This window comes from Somniosus microcephalus, chromosome 13, assembly GCF_052327205.1.
Source record: "Somniosus microcephalus isolate GS21.2 chromosome 13, FLI_Smic_1.0, whole genome shotgun sequence".
Lineage (NCBI taxonomy): Eukaryota > Metazoa > Chordata > Chondrichthyes > Squaliformes > Somniosidae > Somniosus > Somniosus microcephalus.
The window spans coordinates 109371711-109389518 of NC_140999.1; the positions used below are offsets into that span (position 1 = coordinate 109371711).

General features: G+C 53.2%; 1 protein-coding gene across 1 annotated transcript in view; it reads left to right on the top strand.

The window, feature by feature from the left end:
* The window catches only part of LOC147108529 (procollagen-lysine,2-oxoglutarate 5-dioxygenase 1-like), a 38182-nt gene that overhangs the window by 12608 nt on the left and 7766 nt on the right, over positions 1 to 17808 (top strand). Inside the window, exons 3-5 of the mRNA XM_086005192.1 lie at positions 9461 to 9565; positions 11031 to 11177; positions 17119 to 17244. Of these exons, the coding sequence (XP_085861318.1) occupies positions 9461 to 9565; positions 11031 to 11177; positions 17119 to 17244 (378 nt within the window). The remainder of the gene's footprint in view (positions 1 to 9460; positions 9566 to 11030; positions 11178 to 17118; positions 17245 to 17808) is intronic.

Consider the following 17808-nt stretch of genomic DNA (forward strand, 5'->3'; position numbering starts at 1 on the left):
GGGTCAAGCCTCACTCCGGAGACTTGAGCCCATAATCCAGGCCGACACTCCCAGTGCAGTACTGAGGGAGTGCTGCACTGTCGGAGGTGCCGTCTGTCGGATGAGACGTTAAACCCCAGGCCCCGTCTGCTCTCTCAGGTGGATGTAAAATATCCCGTGGCACTATTTTGAAGAAGAGCAGGGGAGTTCTCCCCGGTGTCCTGGAGCCAATATTTATCCCTCAACCAACATCACTAAAAAACAGATTATCTGGTCATTATCCCATTGCTGTTTGTGGGAACTTGCTGTGCGCAAATTGGCTGCCGCGTTTCCTACATTACAACACTTCAAAAAGTATTTCATTGACTGTGAAGCGCTTTCGATGTCCTGAAGTTGTGCAAGGCGCAATAGAAATGCACGTCTGTCTTGCAAGTGTCAGCCTAGATTTTATGTATCGAACCTTGGTTAGACCACACTTGGAGTACTGCGTACAGTTCTGGTCACCATATTATAAAAAGGATATAGAGGCACTGGAGAGGGTGCAGAGAAGATTTACAAGGATGATACCAGAAATGCGAGGGTATACCTATCAGGAAAGGATGAACAGGCTGGGTCTCTTTTCTCTTGAAAAAAGAAGGCTGAGGGGTGACCTAATAGAGGTCTTTAAAATTATGAAAGGTTTTGATAGAGTGGATACAGAGAGAATGTTTCCACTTGTGGGGAAGAGCGTAACTAGAGGCCATCAATATAAGGTCGTCACCAAGAAATCCAATAGGGAATTCAGGAGAAACGTCTTTACCCAGAGAGTGGTGAGAATGTGGAACTCGCTACCACAGGGAGTGGTTGAAGCGAATAGTATCGATGCATTTAAGGGGAGGATAGACAAGCATATGAGGGAGAAGGGAATAGAGGGATACGCTGATAGATTTAGATGAGGAAAGACGGGAGGAGGCTCGAGTGGAGCATAAACGCCGGCATGGACTGGTTGGGCCGAATGGCCTGTTTCTGTGACGTATATCCTGTGTAATTTTATGTTCAAGTCTCTGGAGTGGGGCTTGAACCCACGACCTTCTGACTCGGAGACGAGGGCACTGCCCACTGAGACTGACCCGTAAGTCCCACACCATCTCGACTTGGGAAAATGCTCCACTCCCGCAGTAGGGGCAGAGTTTCCAAATCCTTCCCGATTGTTCTGGAGTCTCCGGGAGTTAACGACTAATCTCCGGAACACTGCTGCGAGCAAAACCCGGGAGAAAATTCCCGACTTGGACATGAATCAGCCGTTCCTCCATCGTCGCTGGGCCAAAATCCTGGAACTCCCTCCCTAACAGCACTGTGGGAGCACCTTCACCACACGGACTGCAGCGGTTCAAGTAATCAGGAAGGCAAATGGAATGTTGGCCTTTATTGCTAGGGGCATGGAGTATAAAAGCAGGGAAGTCCTGCTACAACCGTACAGGGCGTTGGTGAGACCACACCTGGAGCACTGCGTACAGTTTTGGTCTCCTTATTTAAGGAAGGATATACTTGCATTGGGGGCAGTTCAGAGAAGGTTCACGAGGTTGATTCCTGAGATGAAGGGGTTGACTTATGAAGAAATGTTGAGCAGGTTGGGCCTATACTCATTGGGGTTTAGAAGAATGAGAGGTGATCTTATTGAAATATATAAGATTCTGAGGGGGCTTGACAGGGTAGATGCTGAGAGGATGTTTCCCCTCGTGGGGGAATCTAGAACTAGGGGGCATAGTTTCAGAATAAAGGGGCACCCATTTAAAACGGAGATGAGGAGGAATTTCTTCTGAGGGTCCTTAATCTGTGGAATTCTCTACCCCAGAGAGCTGTGGAGGCTGGGTCGTTGAATATATTTAAGGCAGAGATAGACAGATTTTTGAAAGGTAAAGGAGTCGAGGGTTATGGGGAGCGGGCAGGGAAGTGGAGTTGAGGCCAAGATCAGATCAGCCGAATGGCCGACTCCTGCTCCTATGTCTTATGTTCTTAAGAAGGCGGCTCACTACCACCGTCTCAAGGGCAATCAGGGATGGGCAATAAATGCCGGCCTTGCCAGTGATGCTCACATCCCAGAACGAATAAATTAAAAAAACTTGACGTCGAGGGTGTGCGGCCTAGGAGTTCCCAATTAAGCCTGTATCGCTTCCAATGTTCTCGCCTAAAAGGAGATGGATTGGTCGCGTGTGGCTTTGTTGCCTGAGCAACGAGGGATGGTCTGCTGTGACCTCGTTGCCTCGGGAACAAAGAAACAACCTTGTTGCCTCAGCAACAAGGAACGACCTGGTGCGACTTGGAAGCCTAAAGAGCTTTTCACACAAAAGGCAAAATACTGCGGGTGCTGGAAATCTGAAATAGAAATAGAAAATGCCGGGAACGCTCAGCGGGTCAGGCAGCATCTGCGGAGAGAGAAACAGAGTTAACGTTCCAGGCCGATGACCCTTCGTCAGAACTAGACTCTGTTAGAGATGCAACAGATTTTATCGCCTCCCAAATCCGTGCCCATCTTTCCCGCAATTCCATGTTTGAATAACTCCAATCAGGTTTCTGCCCCACCACAGTACCAAAACGGCTCTCATCAAAGTCACAAATGATATCCTTTGTGACCGTGACAAAGGTAAACTGTCGCTCCTCGTCCTTCTTGACTTGTCTGCAGCCTTTGACACGGTTGACCACTCCATCCTTCTCCAACACCTCTCCACCATCGTCCAGCTGGGTGGGACTGCACTCGCCTGGTTCCATTCTTATATCTATCTAATCGTAGCCAGAGAATCACCTGCAACGGCTTCTCTTCCCACTCTCGCATCGTTACCTCTGGTGTCCCCCAAGGATCTATCCTTGGCCACCTCCTATTTCTCATCTACATGTTGCCCCTTGGCGGAAAATATAAAAACTAACTCCAAAAGCTTTTATAAATATATCAAAAGGAAAAGACTGGTGAAAACCAAAGTTGGTCCATTGCAGTCAGATACGGGGGAATATATAATGGGAAATAAGGAAATGGCAGATCAACTAAATGCATACTTTGGGTCAGTCTTTACGAAGGAAGACACAAAAAACCTCCCTGGGATATCGGGAAAAATAGGGACATTGGCAAAGGAGGAACTGACGCAAATCAATATCTCTAAGGATATGGTGTTAAGGAAGCTAAAGGGATTGAAGGTGGACAAATCCCCAGGGCCTGATAACATGCATCCTAGGGTACTGAAGGAGGTGGCCCTAGAGATAGCGGATGCACTAAGGATGATTTTTCAGAATTCATTAGACTCGGGAACAGTGCCGATGGATTGGAGGGTAGCTAACGTTACCCCACTATTCAAAAAGGGGGGTAGGGAAAAAGCAGGTAATTACAGACCTGTAAGCCTTACATCAGTTGTGGGCAAAATGCTGGAGTCCATCATTAAGGATGAAATAGCGGAGCACTTAGCAAATGGGGACAGGATAGGACAGAGTCAACATGGATTTACAAAGGGTAAATCGTGCTTGACTAATCTATTGGAATTTTTTGAGGGAGTAACTGGTAGAATAGATGGGGGAGAGCCAGTAGATGTGGTGTACCTGGACTTCCAAAAGGCCTTCGATAAGGTCCCACATAAAAGATTAGCATGGAAAATTGAGGCTCATGGGATAAAGGGGAAAGTTTTGGCGTGGATAGGGAACTGGCTGTCAGATAGAAAACAGAGAGTTGGAATAAACGGCTCATTTTCTGAATGGCAGGCAGTAACAAGTGGGGTACCACAGGGATCTGTCCTGGGCCCCCAGCTGTTCACAATTTACATTAATGACCTGGATCAGGGAGTCGGATGCAGCATTTCCAAATTTGCAGACGACACTAAACTAGGAGGGGGGGTGGGCTCAGAGGAAGAGACCAGGAAGCTCCAGAGCGATTTGGACAGACTGGGCGATTGGGCGGATAAATGGCAGATGCACTATAATGTGGACAAGTGCGAAGTTATCCACCTTGGGTGCAGGAACGGGAGGGCAAATTATTATTTAAATGGCAATAGATTGGGAGAGGGGGAAGTACAGAGAGACCTGGGTGTTCTTGTACACCAGTCACTGAAGGCGAGCATGCAGGTGCAACAGGCGGTCAAGAAGGCAAACGGTATGCTGGCCTTCATAGCAAAAGGGTTAGAATACAGGAACAGGGATACCTTGCTGCAGCTGTACAGGGCACTGGTGAGACCACACCTCGAGTACTGTGTACAGTTTTGGTCGCCTCATCTGAGGAAGGATGTTCTTGCCATGGAGGGGGTGCAGCGGCGATTCACCAGGCTGATACCAGGAATGGCGGGAATGACCTATGAGGAGAGACTATGTAGTTTAGGGATGTACACACTGGAGTTTAGAAGATTGAGAGGGGACCTCATAGAAGTGTATAAAATTCTGACAGGTCTAGACAGACTGGATGCAGAAGGAATGTTTCCCTTGGCGGGTGAGAACAGAACTAGAGGACATAATTTAAGGATAAGGGCTAAACCATTTAGGACAGAGATGAGGGGGAATTTCTTCACTCAGAGAGTGGTGAACCTGTGGAACTCATTGCCACAGAGGGCAGTGTACGCCAGCTCATTAAATATATTTAAGAGGGAATTAGATATATTTCTACGGGCAAAAGGGGTTAAGGGTTACGGAGAGAAGGCGGGGACGGGATACTGAATTAAAGGATCAGCCATGATCTCATCGAATGGCGGAGCAGGCACGAAGGGCCGAATGGCCTACTCCTGCTCCTATCTTCTATGTATCTATGTATCTATGACATCATCTGAAAACACAGCGTCGGTTTCCACATGTCTGCTGACGACACCCAGCTCTACCTCACTACCACTTCTCTCGACCCCTCCACGGTGTCTAAATTGTCAGACTGCTTGTTCGACATCCAGTTCTGGATGAGCAAAAATTTTCTCCAATTAAATATTGGGAAAACCGAAGCCATTGTTTTCGGTCCCTGCCACAAACTCCGTTCCCTAGCCACTGACTCCATCCCTCTCCCTAACATCTGTCTGAGGCTGAACCAGACGGTTCGCAACCTAGGTGTCATACTTGACCCTGAAATGAGCTTCCGACCACACATCCGCGGCATAACAAAGACCGCCTATTTCCACCTCCGTAACATCGCCCGTTTCCCTTGCCTCAGCTCATCCGCTGCTGAAACCCTCCTCTGTTAAGTCTGTGTGTTATAATGAGAATTACTACACAGACCACAAGAGTAAATTTTAACAGGTCTTTACTGGTCGAAGGTCAGGGCGGAACTGCCCAATAAATCATTACACAACACTTATATACCGGTGTGGTCACCACCGGTATTACAGTACACAGCAGCCAAGATAAAGTAGTGCAACCCTTAAAATAGTTCTCTTAAAGGTGGAACGGTTACATACACTACAATCCTCCCTTTTTAGCTTAACAGTATATATATTCCCCATTAAACATAACATCATAACATATATACACAACTTCATGTAAAAACAGTTCACAGATTCAGTCTCTGCGGAGGCGCCTCCCGCACTTCCTGACTCGGTCCGGATAACGCCTCGGTGGTGTAGTAGTTCTCGGTGGTGTAGTAGGTTCTCGTTGCTGGGGTGACTCATCTAATAGTCCTTCACTGGACTTAACAGCTTGAACTTTCGTAACTTCAGAACCAGCATTGTTGACTTCTAAAGGCTCGAGTACCTTGGGAAGTTTTTCTGCTTCCAGACTGATTTGGCTCAGTTCAGAGGGACCACGTGCGTGACCTGGCAGGGGTGATAATGGTTCAGATGAGTCATCATCTTCTGCTTCTTCTCTATTGTCTTCTATTTCCTCCATCACTTCAGCTTTTGCCTCTGCCACCAATTCCCTGAGTGGCTTATTACTGCTGACACTGCTCACAACAGGGTGCTCTTTCTTCTTAGCTTTCAACTGATCGATGAATTTGACATATTCCCTTTCTTGCTCAGCTTTGATTCGTTTGGCCTCATCGCGCAGACGGTTTGTGTGTTCCTGCTCCATTTTCTCAATCAGCTGCTTCTGCTGTCTTTCCAGATTCTCCCACTCTGTGTCAAAGAACTTTTTCTTTGCATTCATCTCTTGCTCAAAACGGCGAATCATTTGTTCTAATTGCTGTTGTAGTTTGAAATTGAGTTGAGTTCGAGCCTGGTGTTCCTCAGAAATGTGCATGTCTGTAGACTGGACAGACTCAGAATTCTCTGTCAAACTATGTTGTTGTTCAGTGGAATTCTGTTCTGATACTTTGTTCTCTCCTGAAGCATTTATGCACTCCTTCGTTTTTCCATCATTAGTCTGCAAGTCCATTTTAGACTTGTCTTTTGCACATGGGCTGGTCTTACCAGCATCAGTTCCAGAGTCTGAGCTGATTGTCTTCACCGAGTTCTCACTCTCTGCTTTGTCACTGTCACTGCTGCATATGCCCTCATCCAATATTCTGGACAATCGTTCAGGTTTGACATCTTTCTTTTTCCCGGAATCTACCGTTATTGCTTTTAGGGAGTGCCAGTCCATATTTATTTTCCTGATCCACTCCCGTCCCAGGAGTGGTGGACCTCCCTCAGGTAGTACATATATGTCCATTCCTTGGTGTGCTTTGCCCTTGTGTACCACCTTGACTTTTATCTTTCCGATGGGGTATACTCTTTGCCCCGTGTATGTCTGCAATACTATCTCCGTATCCCGTAGGGGAATATGTGTGAATAACTTTTTGTAATCTTGCTTATTCATGACCGTCAACGCCGATCCGGTGTCCAATTCCATCTTCACTTGGACTCCCGCTATCTGCAGTGTGACCCAGATAGTTTGTCGGTCAGCTTCCTTACTCACATTGTGAATTCTCAGACTACCCAGCTCCTGGCTGTTGGAGTCTGAATCCGAATTCTGTTCATCCGAACTCTTCTCAGCCACCTTATGTACCTTCCTGCACTTTTCCTGCGGTGACTTTTTGTTGCTGGTCTTCTTTCCTGACCGGCATACTTTAGCTATGTGACCAAGCTTGCCACATTTTCTACATTCCTGGTTTTTAAACCAGCATTGGTTCTGATCGTGTGTTGTCTTCCCACAACGATAACATTGCGTTGTACCCAAAGCCATTTGATCTACGCTGAGTACCGCTGCCTTCAGCTGCATTTCCGCAGTGCCTCTCGCTGCGGCTTCGTGCGATGCTGCAATAGTGACAGCCTTATCAAGTGTAAGATCATTCTCTTCAAGCAGCCGCTTTTGTGTTCCTTCTTTCGACAATCCACACACGAATTTGTCTCTCAGTGCCTCTGTCAGACTTTCCCCAAACTGACAGTATTTCGCTAGCTTCCGCAGTTCAATTAAATAATCCTCGTTGCTTTCCTCTTTCAGTTGCGTTCTCGCATAAAATTTAAACCGTTCCGCTAACATCAGCGGTGTGGGGTTCAAATGATTCTTCAGGACAGCAACAATATTAGCGAAAGTCTGATCCGCCGGTTTAGTTGGTGATAGAAGATGCTTCAATAGCCCGTATGTCTTCGCACCCATTGAGTTTAGTAAGGTTAGTGCTTTATCTTCATTTGATATTTTATTTGCCTTACAATATATCTCTATGCGTTCTACATACGTGGCCCAATCTTCAACATCGGGATCGAAATCGTTGATGTTACTACGCTTAGGCATCCTCGCACTCTTCTTGAGAAACAAAAAGAAATTTTTCTTTAACTTTTTTTTTTCAAAATGGCGGTTTCCCGCGCTTGTCTTCTTCCCCGCCTACGAAAATGGCGGCTTCCCGCGTTTGCCTTTCTCCCCCGCTGGCTGTAATGGCGATTGCCGTATTGCCGCGTTCGCCCTCCCCAGCGGTTCTCGAATCGTGCCTCCCAGCCCCTCTTGCAGTCCGGTCCTTTCCCCCCCCGGCTGCGGCTGAGTTCTCCGCGGTTTTTTTATTTTCTCCCGCGCCTTACGCTGACCCGGTCGCTGCGCCTCGCGGCCTCGGTAGCTGCCCGGCCTTTTTCACTGGTCGCGGTCGAGCTCTCTCTCGATGCTGTTGCGTCTCCCAGCCCGCTTGCAGCCCGGTCTCTCTCACCGGCTGCGTTTGCATTCACCGCGGCTTCCGTGCCTTACGCTGCCCCAGTCTCAGCGCCTCTGGCCCCGACTTCTGTCCGGCTCTTTTCCCCGGCCGTGGTCGAGTTCTCCGCCCTTATATCCTCCGTTCTTCCCTCCCCTATTTCACAGCCAACGTGGCCGACTTGCTGCTCGTCGCTGATCGGCTTACCCACCACCGTGATAGAAGGGATGATCACTGCCTGTTGCTGATGGAAGGCTTCGTGTCAGAATTCTTCCTTTGCTCTGCAGACCCGAGTCTTCTCTCAGCAGAATGATGAGGGCGGATGCCTCTTCTCGACGCCCGTTAAACTGCCTTGGATGTATCTCTGCCGCAGGGTAAGATCGTACTCGTCGCCACTGTTAAGTCTGTGTGTTATAATGAGAATTACCACGAGTAAATTTTAACAGGTCTTTACTGGTCGAAGGTCAGGGCGGAACTGCCCAATAAATCATTACACAACACTTATATACCAGTGTGGTCACCACCGGTATTACAGTATACAGCAGCCAAGATAAAGTAGTGCAACCCTTAAAATAGTTCTCTTAAAGGTGGAACGGTTACATACACTACATCCTCCATGCCTTTGTTACCTCTAGACTTGACTATTCCAACGCACTCCTGGCTGGCCTCCCACATTCCACCCTACGTAAACTCGAGGTCATCCAAAACTCGGCTGCCTGTGTCCTAACCCGCACCAAGTCCCATTCACCCATCTCCCCTGTGCTCGCTGACCTACACTGGCTCCCGGTTAAGCAGCGCCTCGATTTCAAAATTCTCATCCTTGTTTTCAAATCCCTCCATGGCCTTGCCCCCCTCCCTATCTCTGTAATCTCCTCCAGCCCCACAACACCCCCGAGATATCTGCGCTCCTCTAATTCTGCCCTCTTCAGCATCTCTGATTATAATCGCTCAACCTTTGGTGGCCTTGCCTTCTGTTGCCTTGGCCCTAAGCTCTGGAATTCCCTCCCTAAACCTCTCCGCTTCTCTACCTCTCTTTCCTCCTTTAAGGCGCTCCTTAAAACCTACCTTTTGACCAAGCTTTTGGTCACCTGCGCTAATTTATCCTTATGTGGATCTGTGTCAAATTTTTTGTCTTGTAATACTCCTGTGCAGCACCTTGGGACGTTTTACTACGTTAAAGTCGCTATATAAATATGTTGTTGCTGTTGTTGTTCTTCTTTCTTTCCTTCCTTCTTTCCTTCCTACTTTCCTTCCTTCCTCACCACCACCTTCTCGAGGGCAATTAAGGGGACGGGCAATAAATGCTGGCCTTGCCAGCGATGCCCACCTCCCAGGAACGAATAAATAAAAATGTAATCTTGGTTGCAATTGATGCTTTTTTTTCCTGTAAAACTTGCGGTGAGGAGATTTCTTGCCATCAGCTGATTGATTGATTGTTTATTCCTTGCTCTGTCTCAGCCTTGCCCTGATGTCTACTGGTTCCCTATTTTTACCGAGCAAGCGTGTGACCAGTTGGTGCAGGAAGTGGAGCATTTTGGGCAATGGTCTGGAGGAAAACACGAGGTAAGAGACCGGAGAGGGGGGTGAAACTCTATCCAGTCCTTGTTACTAAGGCAACAAGGTCACATTGGGCTATTCCACTAGGCCCATTCTTGTTACTAAGGCAACAAGGTCACACTGGGCTATGGCACTAGGCCCATTCTTGTTACTAAGGCAACAAGGTCGCATTGGTTTATTCCACTAGGCCCGGTCTTGTTGCTAAGGCAACAAGGTCGCACTGGTTTATTCCACTAGGCCCATTCTTGTTACTAAGGCAACAAGGTCGCACTGGGCTATGGCACTAGGCCCATTCTTGTTACTAAGGCAACAAGGTCACACTGGGCTATGGCACTAGGCCCATTCTTGTTACTAAGGCAACAAGGTCGCACTCGTTTATTCCACTAGGCCCATTCTTGTTACTAAGACAACAAGGTTACATTGGGTTATTCTACTAGGCCCATTCTTGTTACTAAGGCAACAAGGTCACACTGGGTTATTCTACTAGGCCCATTCTTGTTACTAAGGCAACAAGGTCACACTGGGCTATGCCGCTAGGCCCGTTCTCGTTACCTCGGCAACGAGGTCACACTAGGCCAATTCTTTGTCGCTAATTGTAGTGACAAATAGATGAGTGTACAAAGTGTTGGAATACCTGTGTCTGCTCTTTCACTAAAATTAGCAAAGCCAGAGATTTCACCCCTAAAAGGCTTCCTATCCCGGCTGAGAGGCCTTTCTTACCCACAATTCTCTCTGTTGGTCAATGGAAATACTTAATCCCGAGAATGAATTAAAAATAAAACTTTAAATGGTAGAGCACGCTTGTCAGTGTACCACTTACTGTGAACAGTGTCACGGGTAGTCCATTATGGGATGGCTTTTTAACAGTTCCTCCCTTTACTGCTGTCCGCCATCGCCTTGCTCCATTTTTTGACGGTAAACTATATTTCTGTTTTCTCCCTGTTCGGGGGCTGTGATGGAACTGTCAGCCGTGGCTCAGTGGGCGGCACTCACTCTCGCCTCCGAGTCAGAAGGTCGTGGGTTCGAGCCCCACTCCAGAGACTCGAGCACCTAATCTAGGCCGACACTCACAGTGCCAGTGCTGAGGGAGTGCTGCGCTGTCGGAGGTGCCGCCTTTCAGATGAGGCGTTAAACTGAGGCCCCGTCTGCCCTCTCGAGTAGACGTAAAAGATCCCACGGTCACTATTGGAAGAAGAGCAGGGGAGTTCTCTCCGGTGTCCTGGGGCCAATATTTATCCCTCAATCAACGTCACTAAAACAGATGATCTGGTCATTGCCACATTTCTGTTTGTGGGATCTTGCTGTGCACAAATTGGCTGCCGCCTTTCCTACATTACAACAGTGACCGCACTTCAAAAGTATGTCACTGGCGGTAAGGCGCTGTGGGACGTCCTGAGGTGGTGAAAGGCGCTATAGAAATGCGAGTTCTCGCTTTCTGTAAACACGTTGCCGTGGTTTCTGTTTCCCCCAGGATACTCGGCTCAATGGCGGCTACGAGAACGTTCCGACCGTCGACATTCACATGAAGCAGATCGGCTTCGAGGGGGAGTGGCTGAAGTTCCTGAAAGACTACATCGCCCCAGTGAACGAAAAACTATATCCTGGATATTACACCAAGGTACGCGGGCAGGGGAGGGGTGATATGAAGAGAGCGAGGGAGAGGGGGGATGTAGAGAGCGAGGGAGAGGGGCGACGTAGAGAGCGAGGGAGAGGGGTGACGTAGAGAGCGAGGGAGAGGGGGGACGTAGAGAGCGAGGGAGAGGGGTGACGTAGAGAGCGAGGGAGAGGGGTGACGTAGAGAGCGAGGGTGAGGGGGATGTGGGCAGCGAGGGAGAGGGGGGACGTAGAGAGCGAGGGAGAGGGGAGACGTCGGGAGCGAGGGAGAGGGGGGACGTCGGGAGCGAGGGAGAGGGGGGACGTCGGGAGCGAGGGAGAGGGGGGACGTCGGGAGCGAGGGAGAGGGGGGACGTCGGGAGCGAGGGAGAGGGGGGACGTCGGGAGCGAGGGAGAGGGGGGACGTCGGGAGCGAGGGAGAGGGGGGACGTCGGGAGCGAGGGAGAGGGGGGACGTCGGGAGCGAGGGAGAGGGGGGACGTAGAGAGCGAGGGAGAGGGGTGACGTAGAGAGCGAGGGTGAGGGGGATGTGGGCAGCGAGGGAGAGGGGGGACGTAGAGAGCGAGGGAGAGGGGAGACGTCGGGAGCGAGGGAGAGGGGGGACGTCGGGAGCGAGGGAGAGGGGGGACGTCGGGAGCGAGGGAGAGGGGGGACGTCGGGAGCGAGGGAGAGGGGGGACGTCGGGAGCGAGGGAGAGGGGGGACGTCGGGAGCGAGGGAGAGGGGGGACGTCGGGAGCGAGGGAGAGGGGGGACGTCGGGAGCGAGGGAGAGGGGGGACGTCGGGAGCGAGGGAGAGGGGGGACGTCGGGAGCGAGGGAGAGGGGGGACGTCGGGAGCGAGGGAGAGGGGGGACGTCGGGAGCGAGGGAGAGGGGGGACGTCGGGAGCGAGGGAGAGGGGGGACGTCGGGAGCGAGGGAGAGGGGGGACGTCGGGAGCGAGGGAGAGGGGGGACGTCGGGAGCGAGGGAGAGGGGGGACGTCGGGAGCGAGGGAGAGGGGGGACGTCGGGAGCGAGGGAGAGGGGGGACGTCGGGAGCGAGGGAGAGGGGGGACGTCGGGAGCGAGGGAGAGGGGGGACGTCGGGAGCGAGGGGACGTCGGGAGCGAGGGGACGTCGGGAGCGAGGGGACGTAGGGAGCGAGGGGACGTAGGGAGCGAGGGAGAGGGGGGACGTCGGGAGCGAGGGAGAGGGGTGACGTAGAGAGCGAGGGTGAGGGGGATGTGGGCAGCGAGGGAGAGGGGGGACGTAGAGAGCGAGGGAGAGGGGAGACGTCGGGAGCGAGGGAGAGGGGGGACGTCGGGAGCGAGGGAGAGGGGGGACGTCGGGAGCGAGGGAGAGGGGGGACGTCGGGAGCGAGGGAGAGGGGGGACGTCGGGAGCGAGGGAGAGGGGGGACGTCGGGAGCGAGGGAGAGGGGGGACGTCGGGAGCGAGGGAGAGGGGGGACGTCGGGAGCGAGGGAGAGGGGGGACGTCGGGAGCGAGGGAGAGGGGGGACGTCGGGAGCGAGGGAGAGGGGGGACGTCGGGAGCGAGGGAGAGGGGGGACGTCGGGAGCGAGGGAGAGGGGGGACGTCGGGAGCGAGGGAGAGGGGGGACGTCGGGAGCGAGGGAGAGGGGGGACGTCGGGAGCGAGGGAGAGGGGGGACGTCGGGAGCGAGGGAGAGGGGGGACGTCGGGAGCGAGGGAGAGGGGGGACGTCGGGAGCGAGGGGACGTCGGGAGCGAGGGAGAGGGGGGACGTCGGGAGCGAGGGGACGTCGGGAGCGAGGGAGAGGGGGGATGTGGGCAGCGAGGGAGAGGGGGGACGTAGAGAGCGAGGGAGAGGGGGGACGTCGGGAGCGAGGGAGAGGGGGGACGTCGGGAGCGAGGGAGAGGGGGGACGTCGGGAGCGAGGGAGAGGGGGGACGTCGGGAGCGAGGGAGAGGGGGGACGTCGGGAGCGAGGGAGAGGGGGGACGTCGGGAGCGAGGGAGAGGGGGGACGTCGGGAGCGAGGGAGAGGGGGGACGTCGGGAGCGAGGGAGAGGGGGGACGTCGGGAGCGAGGGAGAGGGGGGACGTCGGGAGCGAGGGAGAGGGGGGACGTCGGGAGCGAGGGAGAGGGGGGACGTCGGGAGCGAGGGAGAGGGGGGACGTCGGGAGCGAGGGAGAGGGGGGACGTCGGGAGCGAGGGAGAGGGGGGACGTCGGGAGCGAGGGAGAGGGGGGACGTCGGGAGCGAGGGGACGTAGGGAGCGAGGGGACGTAGGGAGCGAGGGAGAGGGGGGACGTCGGGAGCGAGGGAGAGGGGGGACGTCGGGAGCGAGGGAGAGGGGGGACGTCGGGAGCGAGGGGACGTAGGGAGCGAGGGGACGTAGGGAGCGAGGGAGAGGGGGGACGTAGGGAGCGAGGGAGAGGGGGGACGTCGGGAGCGAAGGGACGTAGGGAGCGAGGGGACGGAGGGAGAGGGGGGACGTAGGGAGCGAGGGAGAGGGGGGACGTAGGGAGCGAGGGAGAGGGGGGACGTAGGGAGCGAGGGAGAGGGGGGACGTAGGGAGCGAGGGAGAGGGGGGACGTAGGGAGCGAGGGAGAGGGGAGACGTAGGGAGCGAGGGAGAGGGGGGACGTAGGGAGCGAGGGAGAGGGGGGACGTAGGGAGCGAGGGAGAGGGGGGACGTAGGGAGCGAGGGAGAGGGGGGACGTAGGGAGCGAGGGAGAGGGGGGACGTAGGGAGCGAGGGAGAGGGGGGACGTAGGGAGCGAGGGAGAGGGGGGACGTAGAGAGCGAGGGAGAGGGGGAAGGAGGGGGAGAGGGGGAAGGAGGGAGCGAGGGGGGGAACGGAGGGAGTGAGGGAGAGGGGGACGGAGGGAGTGAGGGAGAGGGGAGACGTAGAGAGCGAGGGAGAGGGGACGTAGGGAGAGGGGGGACGTAGGGAGAGGGGGGACGTAGGGACTGAGGGAGAGGGGGGACGTAGGAAGTGAGATGGGGGGGCAATAAGTATGTTTGGAGTAAACAGGATGGAGAGCAGGGAAACCGTACACGAAGCGTGCTGGGGGTCTGTTAGAGTGAGCGGTAGAAGCGTGGTGTGGTCAGTGGAAGCTGGGCCGAGATTGCCCCTAACTTTCCTGAGACCTGTGGCCCATCAGAGAGGCGGCAGAGCTGGATTTGAGTGCGGCGTATTTCCGTGAGCTGCAGTACCTTGTCCAATTTTTATGATCGGTCCTGATGATGAGTCTGTTTCTTTCATTCTGTGTTTGAACGGGTGGAGCAGGAATGGGGGAGAAACATCTCGCGTAAGAGCAGTAGGGGGCGCTCTTCTAAGGCTAAGACAGGCACGTTCATGGGACAGTGTAGAGGGAGCTTTACTCTGTATCTAACCCGTGCTGTACCTGCCCTGGGAGTGTTTGATGGGACAGTGTAGAGGGAGCTTTACTCTGTATCTAACCCGTGCTGTACCTGCCCTGGGAGTGTTTGATGGGGACAGTGTAGAGGGAGCTTTACTCTGTATCTAACCCTTGCTGTACCTGCCCTGGGAGTGTTTGATGGGACAGTGTAGAGGGAGCTTTACTCTGTATCTAACCCGTGCTGTACCTGCCCTGGGAGTGTTTGATGGGACAGTGTAGAGGGAGCTTTACTCTGTATCTAACCCGTGCTGTACCTGCCCTGGGAGTGTTTGATGGGACAGTGTAGAGGGAGCTTTACTCTGTATCTAACCCGTGCTGTACCTGCCCTGGGAGTGTTTGATGGGACAGTGTAGAGGGAGCTTTACTCTGTATCTAACCCGTGCTGTACCTGCCCTGGGAGTGTTTGATGGGACAGTGTAGAGGGAGCTTTACTCTGTATCTAACCCGTGCTGTACCTGCCCTGGGAGTGTTTGATGGGACAGTGTAGAGGGAGCTTTACTCTGTATCTAACCCGTGCTGTACCTGCCCTGGGTGTGTTTGATGGGACAGTGTAGAGGAAGCTTTACTCTGTATCTAACTCGTGCTGTACCTGCCCTGGGAGTGTTTGATGGGACAGTGTAGAGGGAGCTTTACTCTGTATCTAACCCGTGCTGTACCTGCCCTGGGAGTGTTTGATGGGATAGTGTAGAGGGAGCTTTACTCTGTAACTAACACGTGCTGTACCTGCCCTGGGAGTGTTTGATGGGACAGTGTAGAGGGAGCTTTACTCTGTATCTAACCCGTGCTGTACCTGCCCTGGGAGTGTTTGATGGGACAGTGTAGAGGGAGCTTTACTCTGTATCTAACCCGTGCTGTACCTGCCCTGGGAGTGTTTGATGGGACAGTGTAGAGGGAGCTTTACTCTGTATCTAACCCGTGCTGTACCTGCCCTGGGAGTGTTTCATGGGACAGTGTAGAGGGAGCTTTACTCTGTATCTAACCCGTGCTGTACCTGCCCTGGGAGTGTTTGATGGGACAGTGTAGAGGGAGCTTTACTCTGTATCTAACCCGTGCTGTACCTGCCCTGGGAGTGTTTGATGGGATAGTGTAGAGGGAGCTTTACTCTGTATCTAACCCGTGCTGTACCTGCCCTGGGAGTGTTTGATGGGACAGTGTAGAGGGAGCTTTACTCTGTATCTAACCCGTGCTGTACCTGCCCTGGGTGTGTTTGATGGGACAGTGTAGAGGGAGCTTTACTCTGTATCTAACCCGTGCTGTACCTGCCCTGGGAGTGTTTGATGGGACAGTGTAGAGGGAGCTTTACTCTGTATCTAACCCGTGCTGTACCTGCCCTGGGAGTGTTTGATGGGACAGTGTAGAGGGAGCTTTACTCTGTATCTAACCCGTGCTGAACCTGCCCTGAGAGTGTTTGATGGGACAGTGTAGAGGGAGCTTTACTCTGTATCTAACCCGTGCTGTACCTGCCCTGGGAGTGTTTGATGGGACAGTGTAGAGGGAGCTTTACTCTGTATCTAACCCGTGCTGTACCTGCCCTGGGAGTGTTTGATGGGACAGTGTAGAGGGAGCTTTACTCTGTATCTAACCCGTGCTGAACCTGCCCTGGGAGTGTTTGATGGGACAGTGTAGAGGGAGCTTTACTCTGTATCGAACCCGTGCTGTACCTGCCCCGGGAGTGTTTGATGGGACAGTGTAGAGGGAGCTTTACTCTGTATCTAACCCGTGCTGTACCTGCCCTGGGAGTGTTTGATGGGACAGTGTAGAGGGAGCTTTACTCTGTATCTAACCCTTGCTGAACCTGCCCTGGGAGTGTTTGATGGGACAGTGTAGAGGGAGCTTTACTCTGTATCTAACCCATGCTGTACCTGCCCTGGGAGTGTTGGATGGGACAGTGTAGAGGGAGCTTTACTCTGTATCTAACCTGTGCTGTACCTGCCCTGGGAGTGTTTGATGGGACAGTGTAGAAGGAGCTTTACTCTGTATCTAACCCGTGCTGTACCTGCCCTGGGACTGTTTGATGGGACAGTGTAGAAGGAGCTTTACTCTGTATCTAACCTGTGCTGTACCTGCCCTGGGAGTGTTTGATGGGACAGTGCAGAGGGAGCTTTACTCTGTATCTAACCCGTGCTGTACCTGCCCTGGGAGTGTTTGATGGGACAGTGCAGAGGGAGCTTTACTCTGTATCTAACCCGTGCTGTACCTGCCCTGGGAGTGTTTGATGGGACAGTGTAGAGGGAGCTTTACTCTGTATCTAACCCGTGCTGTACCTACCCTGGGAGTGTTTGATGGGACAGTGTAGAGGGAGCTTTACTCTGTATCTAACCCGTGCTGTAACCCTGAGCACTCTGGGCTAGGAAGGAGGAAAGATCAGAGTCGGCTCTCATGGTCGAATATGACACCAACGCTCATTGTCTCGATTCGTTGTTGTGACGATCACTGGACCGGGGTCTAGCACCTCAGTGTACTGGGTACCTTCAGCGGGGAGCTGGTGTTGGGAGGGGAACGAGGCCTGTCGTAACACTCGCCCCTGCATCCCCACGGACCAATCTCACTTCCTGGTTCTCCCTGATAGGCCGAGGCGGTCATGAATTTTGTGGTCCGGTACCGACCAGAAGAGCAGCCGGCACTCCGCCCTCACCACGACTCCTCCACCTTCACCATCAACATCGCCCTGAACAACAAAGGAATCGACTACGAGGTAAGTGTCTGAGAGACCGTTGCCCATCAGCAGGAGGAGGCACCCCGTGGAACGCCTGTTAGATTAAAGGGCCGTACCTTCCTGAGGTGATCTTTATTTTGCAATTTTCCAGGGCCAAGTGGGACACCCGGACCCCCGTACTTGGAGAGAGCTCTGTGTCCGCACTTACCCCCTAGCGTGGCCATTGGCTCTCAGTGCTGGGGATAACTGAGACTCAATGAACCAGACCCCTTTCAAAGACCAAACCCACCTATGCACCACCTCACTGTCTCCCTCAATCCCACCTTCCCACTGTCTCCCTCAACCCCACGTTCCCACCTTCTCCCTCAATCCCACCTTCTCCCTCAATCCCACCTTCTCAACATCTCCCTCAATCCCACCGCCTCCCTCAATCCCACCGCCTCCCTCAATCCCACCGCCTCCCTCAATATCCCTCAATCCCATCTCCCTCAATCCCACCGCCTCCCTCAATCCCACCTTCCCACTCTATCCCTCAATCCCACCTTCCCACTCTATCCCACCTTCCCACTCTATCCCTCAATCCCATCTCCCTCAATCCCACCC